At 39.5% G+C, this 16,727-nt stretch overlaps 1 protein-coding gene across 3 annotated transcripts in view; it reads left to right on the plus strand.

The window, feature by feature from the left end:
• Positions 1-16,727, plus strand: part of col18a1a (collagen type XVIII alpha 1 chain a) — a 110,194-nt gene that overhangs the window by 76,883 nt on the left and 16,584 nt on the right. For 2 of the 3 annotated variants that reach the window (XM_017691549.2, XM_017691547.2), the window contains 14 exons: positions 2,625-2,709; positions 5,084-5,211; positions 5,451-5,477; positions 6,630-6,836; positions 9,109-9,135; positions 9,695-9,757; positions 10,039-10,116; positions 10,236-10,286; positions 12,708-12,848; positions 13,080-13,142; positions 13,379-13,423; positions 15,815-15,946; positions 16,500-16,571; positions 16,672-16,698. In XM_017691549.2, coding sequence (XP_017547038.2) covers positions 2,625-2,709; positions 5,084-5,211; positions 5,451-5,477; positions 6,630-6,836; positions 9,109-9,135; positions 9,695-9,757; positions 10,039-10,116; positions 10,236-10,286; positions 12,708-12,848; positions 13,080-13,142; positions 13,379-13,423; positions 15,815-15,946; positions 16,500-16,571; positions 16,672-16,698 — 1,146 coding nt within the window. The remainder of the gene's footprint in view (positions 1-2,624; positions 2,710-5,083; positions 5,212-5,450; positions 5,478-6,629; positions 6,837-9,108; positions 9,136-9,694; positions 9,758-10,038; positions 10,117-10,235; positions 10,287-12,707; positions 12,849-13,079; positions 13,143-13,378; positions 13,424-15,814; positions 15,947-16,499; positions 16,572-16,671; positions 16,699-16,727) is intronic. The other variant, XM_017691548.2, reaches the window with a different exon arrangement.

Below are 16,727 nucleotides of genomic sequence, written 5' to 3' on the forward strand. Positions count from 1 at the left end.
TTCCCCCTGGGGCCTTTTCCTCGCTCATTTCACAGTGAATTAAGCCATACGGTGACTCGTGTCTGCGGCAAAGACACCCAATGGGTGTGAATTCTTGTAGTCTCCTGAGCATGACTGTGCCATCTGCCTGCTGCTTCACGTAATCTAATATTGCAAGATTTTTTTTTTATTTCTATAAATAAATGAAAGGAGGGAAAAAAGGGAGTCTTCATCTTGTGACCGTGGAACGAACATGAGTTTGATCTCATTACGTTACCTCAGTGAACCCGAAATATAATTTGCAGGAGCACAAGTACAGTATGTTTCACTGGCAGCCAGTTAACAGCAGGAGGTTGTGTCAGTGTCTGGTTGTGTTTCTGTGCTGAAGTTAATAATCAGCCTGCTGAGAGGTCAGGGACTCCAAAGTGTCCCCCAGTGATGGATGGATGCTTGGGCGCCTTGCCTTATTACACCTACCAATTAAGAGCTATTCAGTTTCAAGAGATGAGCCAAATCCCACACAGTGTGGATCTCCATTGCAACAATTCAAGGAAAGTGTGCTCGATGCAAATCGTTCCTATTTATTTATTTATTTGTTTATTTTTGGTAACTGAGGTGCAGTGAGCTTCATTTACCATTCGCTGCATAGTCTCCCAGAGTGAGGTATGAGTAGAGCTTTGTCAGTTATCTGTGTCTTGCAGAGCAGTAAGGAGGACAGAGTAGTCACTGGGATGGCAGATGTTCAGCAGGCCATTCCTCATCTCCTGCTGACCCCCCAGCCCACATTCCTCCTCCTGATCCCTCTCTGTAGGCTAAAATACATACCGTCAGCATCCCCTCACAGTGGGACACTAAAGTCCACTCCAGTCCAACCTCAGTGGCCTTGTGGGAGCACCAGAGGAGACCATACTCATTTCTGCTGTTTGGACTAAGCTGTTCGTGTCCCATGACAGCCTTAAAATAAATTTGTGCTCTCTCTGTCTGTGCACTTCACAAGCCCTCTGATAGATTCAGCTGTAAAGGGCCCATATTATGGTAAAAACATGTTTCCATGTTTTTTTGAAAGAAAAGCATTTGATGTAGTAAATAAACAAGGTTAAAATGTAAAACTACACCATTCACTCCCATGTGCCTGTATCCTCTAATGGAAAGTGACTCTGTCTTGAAATAATAGTCTTTATGATATATTGAAAATCAATACATTAACAGGCACAGAAACAATCTTGTTAAGTTGTATGAAGTGAGGTTGGAAAATAATCATGTAAAAAGGAATTACAACTATTTTCAACGCATAAATGTTACAAATGGGACTAACATATGACAAAAAAAGCAAGATATGGGCCTTTTAAAGGAATACCTCACCAATAGGCAAGTGCCAAAGAATATCTGAACAGTGGTCTTATGGTGGTCCCTTTCAATTTATTTGAGGGGTGGGGGGCTGGTCTGTAGTGCAGCAATAGATGGGCTTCATTCAGTGCTATATGTGATAGGTGCTATTAATTGGCCAATGGGTTTAGGTGCAAGATAGGTGTATCTGATAAACAGGCAACTCAGTTTTCATTCCAACAAAGAAAGAACACACACTCAATTATTTGAAGACTGAGACCAACTGGTCAAACAAAATAGAATAATAAATTCATAATAATTAATAAGTAAGTCTAGCATAAGATAAAGAAAGAGAAACATGCTGAATAAATAGGTGGTGTGGTTTGGTTTTCTCCATCACTGAACTCATTTCTGAGCCTTTCATCAGATCTGTGCTTTATAATAGATTAACTGTGTTTTGTTAGCAGGCAACACAAAAGAACGCGTGGTGTTACATTTTCCTGCCCTGATTCTGTATAATCTCAACCATGAGAGATTTTAATACACTGATTTAGTTATAATATCAGCAGTTACTCACACTATTTTGAAGAACAGATGTCATTAGATGATGTGAGATTTACACCATTTACCATATAGTTTCACTGTGATTACAGCCTGTAACTGTGTCTGTTCATCACACTTCGCCTTACCATTTAAATACATAGCAAGTAAGAAACAAAGCAGAAAGAAGTGAATGAGTGAGTATTTTACAGCATGAACACCTTATCATTTCAGCAGAAGTAACTCGTTAAGTAACTTGTTTTGTAGGTAAAAACTCTTGTAAAACACTATAATTGTTTAAAAGAATATGGGTGATATGGTAATTAAGCAGATGTTATGTTGTAAGAGCCTGATGTCTGTTAGCTAAAAAAAAACCTCAATTATGACTTGTAACAGCATTCATGTGATACTGGATTAACAATGAAAGTCAATGAATGAGGAACAATTATCTTTTGCATAATGCTGACTGACTCTTGCCAGCTTTAATTCACAGTAAGCAGCATTATCATTATCAGTAAGGTTATCTATTAAGTCGGCATCCCTGTGGGGTGTCAGTGCTAGAATGAGCGCACAGACACAGAGCCAGTGTCACAGCACAAACACAAAGTCTGCAATAAACACATATGCAAAAAGATGGACACAGATAAGGTATAGCTGTACAAAGAAATGCCCATTAACACTCATTCAGTTGAAATAACCAGTACTGTTTATATGATTTTTCAATGCGTATTGGATAAGCTGCAGCAGAAATATCACTGTCTCTTTTTGTTCCCCTACAGACCACACCCCCCTCTCTCCGTCCCATTCAAGTGCCGCCAGTGACTCACACCGAAGTGAAAACAGTGAGGAAAGAGACAGAGACAGGTAAGTGTTTTCACTGCCCAACATTCAGCCCAAAATGTCCCCACCTGCCTGTGAAGAACCCACTTATCACCACCATGTTGTGTACTATATTTAAATTGCTATATTTTAAATGTTTTGAGAAACCAAAAAGTTTTAAAACGTTTTAAATTTTATTTTACTACTTGGAGGTCTTATACAGAATGGGAAAAATTTGATTTAGTCATGCTACAAGGCAAAATGCATGCAAGAAGTGCAAGCTGAAACTTGAATGTGGTGAAAATTTGACACTACGGCTCAGAATTGCTGTGTAATTATAGCATCGTCAGGGAAATGAAAACTTCAGCATTGCTGCTGTTTTTAAATGATGGGCAAGCCCAAGCCTCAGGCTGTCTGCAGCTGTTTATGGAGAGCATCTTCCAGTATTTAGCTCCCTCTAGTGGCAATGGCATCTTCTACAAGCCTCAACTACAAGACTCAGCCTCAACTCACTGTGACTAACCTATAGTAGATTATAATAGCTTGGGAATATGTGTTAAAGTAATAATGTGACATTGTACTAGATTTACTAATGATTTATATAGTTTTACAATTATTGAAAATTTTTTAATTATTTTAAATTTAAATGTATTTATTCAAGAATATGGTGGTATTGGTACTTTAGGTTGTACAAAAGTGTGATACTAATACTAAAGTATATAGTGCCAGTATTCAAAAAGACAGTAAGTGAAATAACCATTCTGTAAAGAATGTAAAAAGAACAAAGCCTGAATTAAATGTTTAGGTTTAAAGATTTTTTGAAGATTTAAAGTGGGCTCAGATAATAATCTTTAATGACCGTCAGGCTCAGTTGATGCTTCTGGACGAATTTCTGGCTCATATGATGGTTCTCGACGAACATCTGGCTCATATGATGGTTCTCGACGAACATCTGGCTCATATGATGGTTCGCGACAAACATCTGGCTCCTCTGATGATTCTCGACGTACATCTGGCTCATATGATGATTCTCTGCGAATTTCTGGCTCGTATGATGGTTCTCGACAAATATCTGGCTCGGCTGATGGCAGACGAACATTGGTTTCAACTGAAGGGAGTATAGGAACCTCAGGTTCCTCTGACAATAGTGGAGGAACTTCAACCATGTTTATTGATTCAAGAAGAACTTCAAGCTCAGCTGCTGGTTCTGGGAAAGCATCAGGCTCTGGTGGCTCTCACCGTACATCTGTCATGGGCAGTGATGGCCGAAGAGTTTCTGGTTCTGTTGATGAAGGACGCTACTCAGTGGAAATCAGGCCTGGGGTTTCTGGCCCTCAAGGTGGGTCACAGAGCATGAACTCCAAAGCTCTGTGCTCTCCAGCGGACTTTTCTCCATGATGCTGTGCATGAATTGCTGGCAAAAAGCTTTCGGAGCTTCTGGAGTGTTACTTGCTTCTAGAAGAGACAGTCACTGATTTTTGTTTTACATATTGCATGTAAATGCAGTATTGCTGTGCTATTTCATGTTATTAAAGGGGAATTCCACCAGTTTTTTAAAAGTTCTGCATGAGTTTGCAGTTGAGATGTAAAGAAAGTTGGTTTTTAGAAGTTTACTGGTTTGACAGTGACAGGAATCATTGGTTGCAATACCTTCAGCACAAACATGGCAATTTTGTTTACTATATTATTATGAATGACCCTAACAGTGAAAACTGTGGTTGTTTTCTTCGGGTATTATTTTTCTTTAGAACACCCTGCACCTGCTTGTACCTCTCTATGCTGAAAGTACATTTTAAGCAAAAAACTATTGCAAAACAATGTCTCAGGCATCATTCAACAAATTCATAGTCATTTTGTATAATAGCCTGGGTGGTAACTTTGTGAAGCAGTAAACACTTTGGCAGTCTAATGTTTATATTCTCATCAAACTCTGTTCACTCTGTTTGACTCTGTTTTGAATCAGTGGAATTCCCCTTCTGTTATTTTGAAGAAGGTGCTGATGCTGCAGCTTAGGAGCTTCTGCCTTTGGGAATATTTCTTCAAGGAATACTTCACTCAAAAATGTTAATGTTTCTAATTATGAATGAAAGCCAAGTGAGACCAGTTTGCTTTATTGTATTCAGGTCATATTAAATATTCACCTTTGTGTAGCTTTTATTCATCATTAGCAACATTAACATCTTTATCAGAAAGGTTCCTTAAGGAATATGTTGACTTTAGGCCTAAATGGGAAGGAGGCCTGTTTATTTTGCTAAAAGTTTAAAAAATGAGAAGTTCAGATTGAGAAGATGGGGCATGCTTTTTGGTGTTCTCCCAGATGTTTATGTGCAAGCTGGGTTCCTTTTATTCACTTGGCATTGAATCCATTGATAGTTGTGTGGCCATATCGTGTGTAATACTAACTGTAGCTGATTTACAGGCCCAGCCGGTGCTCGTGGAGAGAAAGGGGACAAAGGAGAGAAGGGAGCTAAAGGGGACCGCGGCCCCGAGGGGCCCAAGGGAGACGCAGGGTCCGGGACAGGATCTGGAGGCCCCAAAGGAGACAAAGTATGCTAAAAACAGCTAGTTTAATTTGTTCAACCTTAAACTGATATAGAGCCATCATTAAGTAAATGCTGTGTGAGTTAGACCACGCCAGGGGATGAAAGAGCTCTTGTACTGATGCTTTCATTCCTCTAGTCTGAGAAATGTTGTGATTAAACTCAAATATGCTGGAATGTTAGAATGTTTAGGCATCTGCTACTTTGTTGGAGATAGACATTTATCTTTGCTATCTGTTTTCCCAGGGCGGCCCAGGAGAGAAAGGAATGAAGGTATGTCATGATGCTCATCTTACATGATCCCAATATAAACAGTTCTACAATCATAAAAGACAATGTGCATCTTCTAAGGTATCTCATGCTTTCTTTGTAGCATTTTCTCATATCTACAGTGCTGTGCAAAAGTCAAAGCCCCCCTTCATTTATTAAAATTTCTGGTTAAAATGGCCATTAAGTGTGAGTTATTCATTTTTCATGAGATATTTCTGAAGAGATTAGATATAAGATAATCTGCTTGCATAGTGAAGAAAAAAGTCAAAAGAAAATAAGTGGAAAAAACAGGACTTTCCAACACTGGAGTTTTATCCTAAAGAGTTAAATTATAAAATCTACAGAAAATGGGACTTCTAACAAGACCTGGTAGACCAATGAAATGGTCAGCTTTAGGCAACAGTTCACAGGTGTTTCTGTCCATCCTTGCACTGTGAGAAGACAACTCAACCATTTGAAAGGTTGTGTAGCTGCCAAGAAGCCATTACTGAGAAAAAATAAAAATTACAAATGAAACAAAGTAGCTGCTGGTGTTCTCAGAACAATGGACTGACCACCCCAGAGTCCAGACCTTAATACAACTAATTTAACTTGGAATTATTGGATGGTGAGAAGCAGAAAATATAACCAACTTCTGAGACTGAAATTTGGACGTGTGGAAAAAATATCCCTGCAGATTTCTTTGAAAAACTGAAAGCAAGTTTCCCAAAGAAAGGACACAAGCACGGACACACTAAATACTGAACATTTTGTTATTATATGTAGTTGTTGAGGCTTCGGGATGATTTTCTTTTAAATATATGTTTTCTGCTTTTTTTTCCTAATGCTTAAAAATGAATAACTTGCACTTAATGAACATGTTGAATGAAGATTAAGTGCAAGTTTAATGTGTAAATTAAATAAATAAAAGGTGATCTCAGACTATTACACAGTGCTGTATGCATGCTATATGTACACTAATAAATCTTTCTTTTGCCTTTATTATTAGTGGCCCTTTCCGCTGCCTTAAATAATTCTCAAAGTTTCCTCAAATATTGCTTTAATACATGCTTAAAACTCATTACCATTTGCTAAAGACTAGCCATCACCTTGCACTACTCTTTTGCCCCACATGCACTTGTGTCTCTAAAGCCTGATTGACATTTTTTCTTTCAGGGTGTTGCAGGTTTTGGTTATCCTGGACCAAAGGGTGACCAAGGACCACCTGGCCCACCAGGCCCTCCCGGCCTTCCTGGACCTGGTGCTGAAGTGGTGGAGAGAGGAGATGGGTCTGTAGTGCAGAGGGTTGCAGGACCCAGGGGACCACCAGGACCACAAGGGCCACCAGGCCCAGCTGGGCCTGCTGGAGCTGATGGAGAAGCTGTAAGTAACTCTAAATAATATGTAGTTAATTTTATCTTTACATCATTACAGCTTTATATGGGCTGTGGTTTTGCATAATCTCCATATGTCCTTTGAACTTGCCCTGTCTGCATTCTGTCATCACTGTTGTAAGGAAACCTTGTATTTCTGAACAGTAAGTATATACGACAATGAAAAAATACTGTTATTTCTACCAATTCCTTTATCATGAAGTGTTCATGTTATGGAAAGGCCAGCTGGCTTTTTAAAAATGGCATAAAAAGCAAACAAGGAGTTACAAGACTTTCTTATGACAGTAATGTTATGATAAATTACTGTCATTAATGATGGTGAGCAATGAAGTGTCATGCCCCACCACCACACGCACTTAAAAAAGGTGGGTCTTCAAGGGTTTGTTAGCAAAGAAAGTGCTTCTATATAGAACCATGAACATTTGAAGAACCTTTTGCATGGTTAAAGGGTTCTTTGCATTGTGAAAGGGTTCTTCAGACTGATGGAGAATGTGCTGAAGATGGTGCTATATAGAACCTTCTTGAAAAGGGTTCTGTACAGCACCAAAAAGGGTTCTTCTACTGTTATGATGTCAAGCTGGTAACAACAGCAGAACCCTATTTGGTGCTATATAAGGTTCTATATCTTCAGCACGCTCTCCATCAGCTTGAGGAACCCCTTCTTGATGCATAGTAAGCTTAAATCATGCAGAGGGTTCTTTGAGTGTTCATGGATTTATATAGAACCACTGTCTTTACCCTTCAAGAACCATCACCAGAGTTTGAGTTTTTGTTATTTTGTATTTTATATATATTATATTTATATTTTATTCATTTAGTTCGACTAGTTTCACACTGCAGCAACTGAAATTAAAATATGGATGTTCTTTGCTTGGAATTTTGTAGGAATCAGTCACTTTATTTGAACCTTTTCTTGGCTTATCATTGTATAAAGTACAGATCTCTCCGCCATGTATATTCTTGATGTGAATGTAATACCCTATCCTAAAGATGCTTCCAAAAAAGATGCCATAAAGGATTCTTTGAGTGATGAAGAACCTTTTGGCTCCCTAAAGAACCAGAAGTGGTTTTCTGTGGCTTTGAACAAACCCTTTTTTAGCACCTTTATTTTTTAAAATGTAAATATATCACACTGAAAGCAATCAAAATAAGCCTTGCTTGATCTCGGCTTCTTTATTATGGATTGGTTTAATAGTGCGTCAGTCTGATTGATGCTGTGCCCCACAGTCCATGTGCCAAAAACAAATGCATGCCTTTGTTATTATTTTATTGCTTTTCTCCCATTATAAGCTATAGTTCACACTGCAGGAATGATCTGAGCATCTGATATGATGTTAAAACAGGCAGATTGTGTGGACAGTACAGCACCGAAAAAATGAAAAACGTGATCAGATGTTGAATTCCCTGGTTTGGTGTGGATCATTGCAAAAATGAGCTCCCACAAGCAGGTTAACTTGGAAATGGACTGAAACCCACAATTTGGTGGACCACGGTTCATTTAGTGCACAATCAAGTAAGGGTGGAGTGTTCACACCTGTCAAAATGAAATACTAAAGAAAAATCTTTACACTAAACAAAGTCCCTTAAGTGAATCCAAATGAACTTCAACATTGAAAGACAGTTGTTACAGCATAGTTGATACCACCACTATCATCCATGGGGCACTCAAGGTTTGATCCCCACTCTAAATAATAGTCCTTTTGTCACATTCACAAGTCACATTCATCTGCCTCTGTTACATAATGAGGCAGTAAGCTGCTCTGGGTAAGAGCATCTGCCAAATGGCATAAATGTAAAGTGGATGCTTATAGTGCTGCAATGCTTAACGTTTACCTTGCCCTTCAGTGCCTGAATCAGTTGCACTGGGTCAGGGGAAAACTGCTGTGGCCTCCTGATCTAGAGGTGAAAAACACCAGCTGAGAATAATAGCCATTGTTTATTGTTTCTTCTTGAACTTGAAGCCCTTTATTCACGACAAGAATGTCCTCATCCTCAACGTGATGCAGGTCACTATGTGTGTAGTATTTACTAATGTATGCGCTGCACATTTATTAGTGCCATACAGAGGGCAGTGCCTATGTCAGTCCTCCCTGGTGTCATGCCCAGCGAATCCAATTAATGTAACTGTAAGTGTGTGTCATGAAGGCACATTGTATTCTGCCCTTGAGACGTGGAGCATAATGCATGGGGAGCCATAGACACTGTTGGTCATATCTGGACAAATGTGCCATATAAATATTCCTCCTTCTGTGCTTTTATAGGGTGACCCTGGTGAAGATGGAATTGCTGTAAGTTCTCCTGAGTAATGCATTCCATAATGGAACACTTATACAATGTGGACATGGGGTCAAGTGCATTTCTCTGTGTTCAAATGGCTATCTTCTTATTCCATCTCATCCATTTTCCATGTATTCTTTTCCTCCTGACTATACTTTATACTGTATAAGGCAAGAGGCATTATACAGTCAAAGGCTCCTGGCTCTGAAGGACCACAGCACTGCACAATAACTGCGGTAGCATAGTAGATTTGACACTATAATGGCTTGATAATTTACTTATGACTACTTAAAACAGATAATCTCATCTTGGGTAGTGCTGAGGTTCTACAGCACTAGTGTCCATCTATGGTGTGGGGGAAACTATCATGATTAACAATCAAGAAAAATAATACTGCATTTCTTGGTGCTGCTTTTAACCTACTAAGCTGTTTCCATTGGCAAACAAAATGATATTTACTCTCATTACAATATAGGGATTATTTCATTATGGACTGCATTCACTTCTACAATGAAGCAAAAAAAAGCAAATATGTCACATTGACCTGTAGTCTCTTTCATAAATGTTTAGGGTCCAGCTGGACCCCCAGGTTTCCCAGGAACCCCAGGAGACCCTGGACTTAAAGGAGAAAAAGTGAGTATACGTTTTCATCATTAAAATGAGGATTTAATGCCAAGGTCAAGAGTTGCCAAAACAGAGTAGGATCCATCAAAAATGGTAAAAAGTGCATGGTAGTCACTTTAGTATGTGGTTCTTATTAATGTTAGTAGTAATAATGCTAATAATGCTAATAGTAATCTTAATAATGCTAGTTGTAATTATTCCTAATTGGTTTACTGAAACATAAAATGTAGGAGTGAATCTGCTGTGTAAAAAGTCTTTACCTGAATAACAGAATACTATCACATTTTCAGGGCGACAGGGGCGAGGGCCAGCCAGGACCCAGGGGACCACCAGGACCCCCAGGACCACCATCTCGCTCAGACCGGCCTGTGAGTTTGTTATAGAGACTGCATATTTCAGTGGCTTGTGTTGGATTTCTGTTACACATGCACACTTAGAGAAACTGGAGGAATGTTTTAGTACTGAATCTTCTATGTTTAACCTGCAGACATTTGTGGACATGGAGGGCTCTGGCTTTGGTGATCTGGAAACTCTGCGGGTAAGTTAATGTTAGCATTTAACGTTAGCAGCAATGTTGATATTTACAGTCACAGACATACTTAACTGAACTCCAAGGGTTAGCTTACCAAATGGGGATTTAGGCCAGTCCTGGACTACACAGCATTCTAAATGTAGAATCTCAATTGGAAGGAAAATTTTGTCTAGGACTAGCCTTAGTCCCTGTCTGGGAAACCAAGAGCACTTCCCATGTTGTTCAAAGAATTTAAATGTTTCATGTCATTATTAATAGACAGGGGCAATCCCTGACTGTTAGAGCTAGGCCTAAATTTTGAAAAAAGTAGAGGAAAAACAATGATTAAAAACAGTGTATTTATGATAATGATATGCTAATTTCTGCTGCATCCTTATTCTATATTTTTGTCTAGTGTTACCACCAACAACCTTATATATGAATTCATGAATATATTTAAACATTTAGTGCTTATAAAAGACCATCTTTTTTTATTTTGTAACAGACGTTAACATGTATTTTACAGTGTATTTTACAGTTTGCAGAGACTGTTTCAGTAAAGAGGTCTGGCATAGAGCTAACATTCAGCTGAAACTTAACATCCGCTTTTATTCGCAGTGTGCGGACATACACTGGATGGACAAATGTACTGGGACACACTTCTTAATTAGTGAACTCGATTGTGAGCTAGGTCCTCTCGTCTAACATCAGAGTCTAACCTCACAAATGCTCTTCTGGATGAATGGGCACAAACTCCCACAGACACACCCCAAAATCTTATAGAAAGCTTCTCAGAAGAGTGGAAGCTGTTCCATATCAATGCCTGTGGATTAAGAAAGGGCTGTCTTGAAATGTGATGTGTTGGTGTCCCAATACTTTTGTCCATAAAGTGTATCTAGAACATTCTTAAGGCTTACAGTTTTTTTTCCTCACAAAGTCAGTCCTACCTAATGTAAATGAAAATATGATTGCTTAATTACTCATTTACCTCCTATTTATGTTGAAAGTTAATCTTGCGGAAACCTTCAGTTCAGCTCTAACCAATGAAAGAGCTTGAGTGCCTGACCCTGAGAGTTCCTGTCTGTTAGTTGTTCACATTTTTGGTGTATGTATGCCCTGTTTTATTTATTTGTACATCATATCATAATTGCAAGGCTAAGGCGAGAGGTTCAGATCAGTGAGCAGCAGTTTGGTTTCATGCCCAGAAAGAGTACCACAGATGCAATTTTTGCGTTGAGAGTGTTGGTAGAGAAGTATAGAGAAGGTCAGAAGGAGCTACATTGTGTCTTTGTCGATCTAGAGAAGGCATATGATAGGGTGCCAAGACAGGAACTGTGGTACCGTATGAGGAAGTCAAGTGTAGCTGAAAAGTATGTTAGGGTGGTGCAGGACATGTATGAGGATAGTGAGACAGTGGTGAGGTGTGCAGTTGGAGTGACAAATGGTTTCAAGGTGAAGGTAGGGTTATATCAGGGATCAGCTTTCAGCCCCTTCTTGTTTGCAATGGTGATGGAAAGGTTGACAGATGAGGTCAGACAGGAGGCTCCATGGACCATGATGTTTGCAGATGACATTGTAATCTGTGGTGAGAGTAGAGAGCAGGTGGAAGGGAATCTGGAGAGGTGGAGGTTTGCACTGGAGAGGAGAGGAATGAAGGTCAGTAGAGACAAGACGGAATACATGTGTGTGAATGAGAGGGAGGCAGGTGGAAAGGTGAAGATGCAAGGAGTAGAGGTCGTAAAGGTGGATGACTTCAAATATCTTGGGTCAACCATCCAGAGCAATGGACAGTGTAGAAAAGAGGTGAAGAAGAGGGTGCAGGCAGGATGGAGTGGGTGGAGATGGTGTCAGGGCTGATGTGTGACAGAAGGATAGCAGCAAGAGTGAAAGGGAAGGTTTACAAGACAGTAGTGTGTCCTGCTATGATGTATGGTTTGTAAGACTGTGGCTCTGTCTAAAAGACAGGAGGCTGAGCTGGAGGTGGCGGAGATGAAGATGCTGAGATTTTCGTTGGGAGTGACAAGGATGGATAAGATTAGAAATGAGCAGATCAGAGGGACAGTGAAGGTGGAGCTGTTTGGAGATGGTTGGTGTGAAAGTAGCGGAGGCAGTGGATAGGGCAAGATGGAGGCAGGTGATCCGCTGTGGCATCCCCTAAAGGGAGCAGCCGAAAGAAGAAGAAGAAGTACATCATATCATAATTAAGAATTGCATGTATTACTTTTACTATAAATTGGTGTAACACATGTTTTTTAACCACATTCCCAAATCTTGGAAATCCTTTCTTTGTCTTATCATTTAAAAGCACTGGCAGAGTTTTGTTAAACAACATTAAGAGACTCTAAGTTGACAATATTTTTCTTCCAAAAGATTTAAATATTTGAGTTATTGGTTTGTTTTGCTTTTTCACTTCATGTTGCATTTGTATTTCTCTTGAATGTCCCATAGGGATTACCTGGCCTCCCTGGCCCACCTGGTCCACCTGGACCCCCAGGACCTGCAGGACCTATCGGCACTGCATCGTCTACTGGCACTGGTGGCTTTGGGCCCCCTGGTCCCCCTGGACAGAACGGAGCTCCTGGAAAACCAGTACGTCTTTCACAAATATAACATTTTGCAGTATCCTGCACTGGGATAGTGCTTCCAAGTCCATTCCTCCAAGGAATATAGGTCCACGTTTTTGTTTTATTTCACCTCCCAGTACACCTGAACTGGTGTGAGAGGTTGAATTACCTCTCTGTTGTTAGTATTGTGCACATTGCCCCTTTGTATGAGATGCAATATCCTCCGTTTATTATGACTGCACATTGTATTCTACAGGGGGTTCCTGGACCATCGGGTGCTGACGGCAAACCAGGCCAGCCTGGCCCCAGAGGAGAGAAGGTAGGAGTAGATTAACACCTTAATCCCCAGGCCCCCTACTAGTTTGTGAAGAGCTGTGGGTTCACATCCATTAGTTTCCTTTGGATAAGAAGAATTTGCATGTTAAAAATAGACTGGGTGATGATAATCCTATATGGGATTTGAAACTGCATGACAGGCCTAATTCTGCTCCTGTGAGGCCACTGAAGTGTCAGTCATATGTGTGATATTAAACACATTTGTGTCGCGCTTGGCAGGGTGACGCTGGTGAGCTCGGCCTACCTGGAGCTGTGGGAGAAAAGGTTAGTACACGCACACATGCAAACATTCTGACGCAAACTCCTGAAACCCTTTTAGATACCCACACACACACACAGACTAGCAGTGCATTCACAATGTATTAGTGATGCGTTAGAGTGCACTGTTCAGTCACAGAAGTGTCACCAAACCCTGTGCTGTGTGGGGTAATGTGCAAAAGTCCATCCTTCATTTATCTAATTTCCAGTCACAATGACCACAGTTCAGGTTATTCCTTAGTCTCAATACAGTATCCTCAAGAACTAAATATAATATCATTTTTTTTCAGTATTTAGTGTGTCCACAGTTTCTGTTTGCACTGTCCATTCTTTTTTGTAGATGTACTTTCAGTTTTTTAAAGAAACCTGTCAGGATGTTTTTTTCACACCTTCAAATTCAATTGGTTCAGTCAAAAGCTGGTTGTTTTTCGGACTTCTCGTGGTCCATGTAATGCCAAACACATTCATTGATGTTGGGGTCTGGACTCTGGAGTGGTCAATCCATCGTTCTGAGAAGACCAGCAGCTTGCATTTTTGCTATTTTTTTTCTTGTCTATTTCCTTTTGTCAGTAACAGATTCTTAATAGATACACATCCTTTCAGACTCATAGTGTTGAGTTGTCTTCTCACAGTGAAAGGATGGACAGAAACAGCTGTGGGTGTTTTCAGATCTGAAGCAAGAGGGGAGCTTGATTTTCTACTATCCTTCAAAGATTTATGAACTGTGTATCTGCTTTGGTGGTCTTCCACATCTTGCATGGCTGTTAGGAGTCTCGTTTTCTCTGTATCTTTTAACTATTTTTGAAGTCCAGTTGTGGAAGCTCCTATTATTTCCATGTTTTCTTTTGACTCTGCCCTTCATTATGCAGGCATATTTTATATCTAATCTTCTCAGAATTAGTTTCTTAAAATGGATAACTTTTACATAATGGCTGTATTGAATAAAATGAAGGTGGGCTAGAAGGCTAACAGTTTTTTTACAGGCTATACTGCTAAACATTGTTAGCCTTCTAGGCTGAAATATATTCTTTTTTATTCCTAAGTCTCACTACACTCTTGTCTAACCTGACTGGTATTGTGCTTTTCCAGATTTTCTTCTGTGTTTTCTTTAGTCTTAGGCCTCTACTTTCTGGCCTCTCTTTGGGCTCTTCTCTTTCTTTCTTCACCCTCCACTGATAACCTCTCAGCATGACAGGTAGCAAGACTCTAGGGGCTTTTCTTATAGCAATTTGGATGTTCATGAGAATGCTTTTGATATTGTCATGCTGTGTTGTCAATTGTGATCAAAGAGAAATGGTTGTGGTTGTGGTTATAGTGCTGATCACCTTTATCCTTGTTTGCTACATTGCAGCTTTGTTAATTATTATTATTATGTCTGACATTTTGTGGTATGGCTGGATACTCCATAGTTAAAACTGCTGTTTGCTCTGACTCTTATTACTTTATTGCACCATTATTTGTCTTTCCCAATGTATCCTGCTTTTTCCATTAAGGCAATTCCACCATTTTTTTGAAAGATGTGCATAATTCAGTCAGTCATTCAGAGTGGCTTGATGTGAAATTGAAGTGGAACATCAACAGTGGAACAGCGGTGGTGATAGAAACCAGGAGTTGTGATGTGATGTTGCGATGATGGTAAAACAGTGGTACACCTGGTACACCTGAAGAGTTCTCTTCAGGTACTATTTTGCCTTACGATGTCCTCCATGTTCCTCTTTGCCATTAAAGGCTTTTTAAAAGAAAATTGACTTAGGTCAAAGCTTAATCGCAACACTGTCATAAAAAAATTCCTGAGTATTTCAAAGCTTTCTTTGAACTACTTTTTGAACTCTTCAGATGTTTAGTTCCTATCACCACCACTATGAAACATTCTTGATTTGGTTTCTCTACAGTGCACCATTTCACATCAAACCACTCTGAACTAATTTAATTATGCAGACATTTGGAAAAATTTTGTGAAAGTTTTTAATTATTTTAAATTATTGTTATGCATGCATTGTTGTATGTTATCGCACGAGCCATGATGTACTGCTTTAAATTCGCTTCATTCAAATATTTACATTCATATTTGCACATAAATAAAAAAAAAACAACAAAAAACAAATTTAATGCATTATTTATCATTGGTTACCCAATATATGCCAAAAGCTCTTAAAAATTTTGGAATTGCTTGTCATATTTTTATATTTTTGTTATTTTATCTACATTTATTGTATTATCACTTCAGGCTTGCTGTGATGCAGTCTTCTCTGAACTACACATTTAAAATTGATCTGTCACCAAATTGGTTTTACAATGTTGAAAACATCGATTCCAACCTTTTGAATGGAAGTGTGCCTGAAGACCCTTATTCTGTTATTCTTACACATTGTTCCCTCATTGTCTGCATTCCCTCAGGGTGCTCCTGGACCTCCTGGTCCTCCTGGAAGAGCAGGAGAGTCTGGGCTTGCTGGACTTCCTGGCCCAATGGGACCTGTTGGGCCACCAGGACCTCCTGGACCTCCAGGGCCGAGGTACCATGCTGGCTTTGTGAGTATCCGTTTCATACTACTGTCCCAAGCAGATTTTCAAAGGAGGTAATCTAATAGGTTGTCTACTCTTAATTATCAGAAATTACAATAATCATATTTGATATGTTTTATATGTTCTAGATGTTGTAGAAATGCTTTAGATGTGTATACCTGATCCAAAAATGTGGACTGATCTTCAATGAAGTGATTATAATGTTAGAATAGTCTTATGTAACAAACACAGACAACATTCACTAAATTACCCCACAACTAGATCTAATTATATCAAATCCTCTTTAGCTGCCACTGATGGTAAATGCAGCAGTTTTGTTGCGATACAAGAACACAAACTTGCTCTGAATCACTTTGAAGAGAATAGCCTGACTTTTCCCAAAATTAGAATAGTGATATCATCTTTACACTGAAAGCCAACTGAAATGGTTGGGTTTCGACAGCTGTTCATATCTTAGCCAACACTGACCCAGCACGTCTATCTAAACCATGACCTTTGTGGTGATTTGGGGCAGTCAGGTGTTTACTGATAAGAGAATGAGGTGTCACTCTGTGTTTAGGATGACATGGAGGGATCTGGTGTAAGTGTTTTCAGCGGTACGCCTGGTGTCAGAGGACCAGCAGGAGTACAGGTGAGTGTTGATATCACTTAAATCTTGATTATCATTATATCTTTGATATCACTGCTGCAGTTAAATTAATCGCTTCGTTATCACTTTAATTCTTCTTCAGGGTCCCCCTGGAATTCCTGGTCTGCCGGTAAGACTTTCTTTCATCTACTTATTCAG

The sequence above is a fragment of the Pygocentrus nattereri genome, chromosome 6 (genome assembly GCF_015220715.1).
Source record: "Pygocentrus nattereri isolate fPygNat1 chromosome 6, fPygNat1.pri, whole genome shotgun sequence".
NCBI lineage: Eukaryota > Metazoa > Chordata > Actinopteri > Characiformes > Serrasalmidae > Pygocentrus > Pygocentrus nattereri.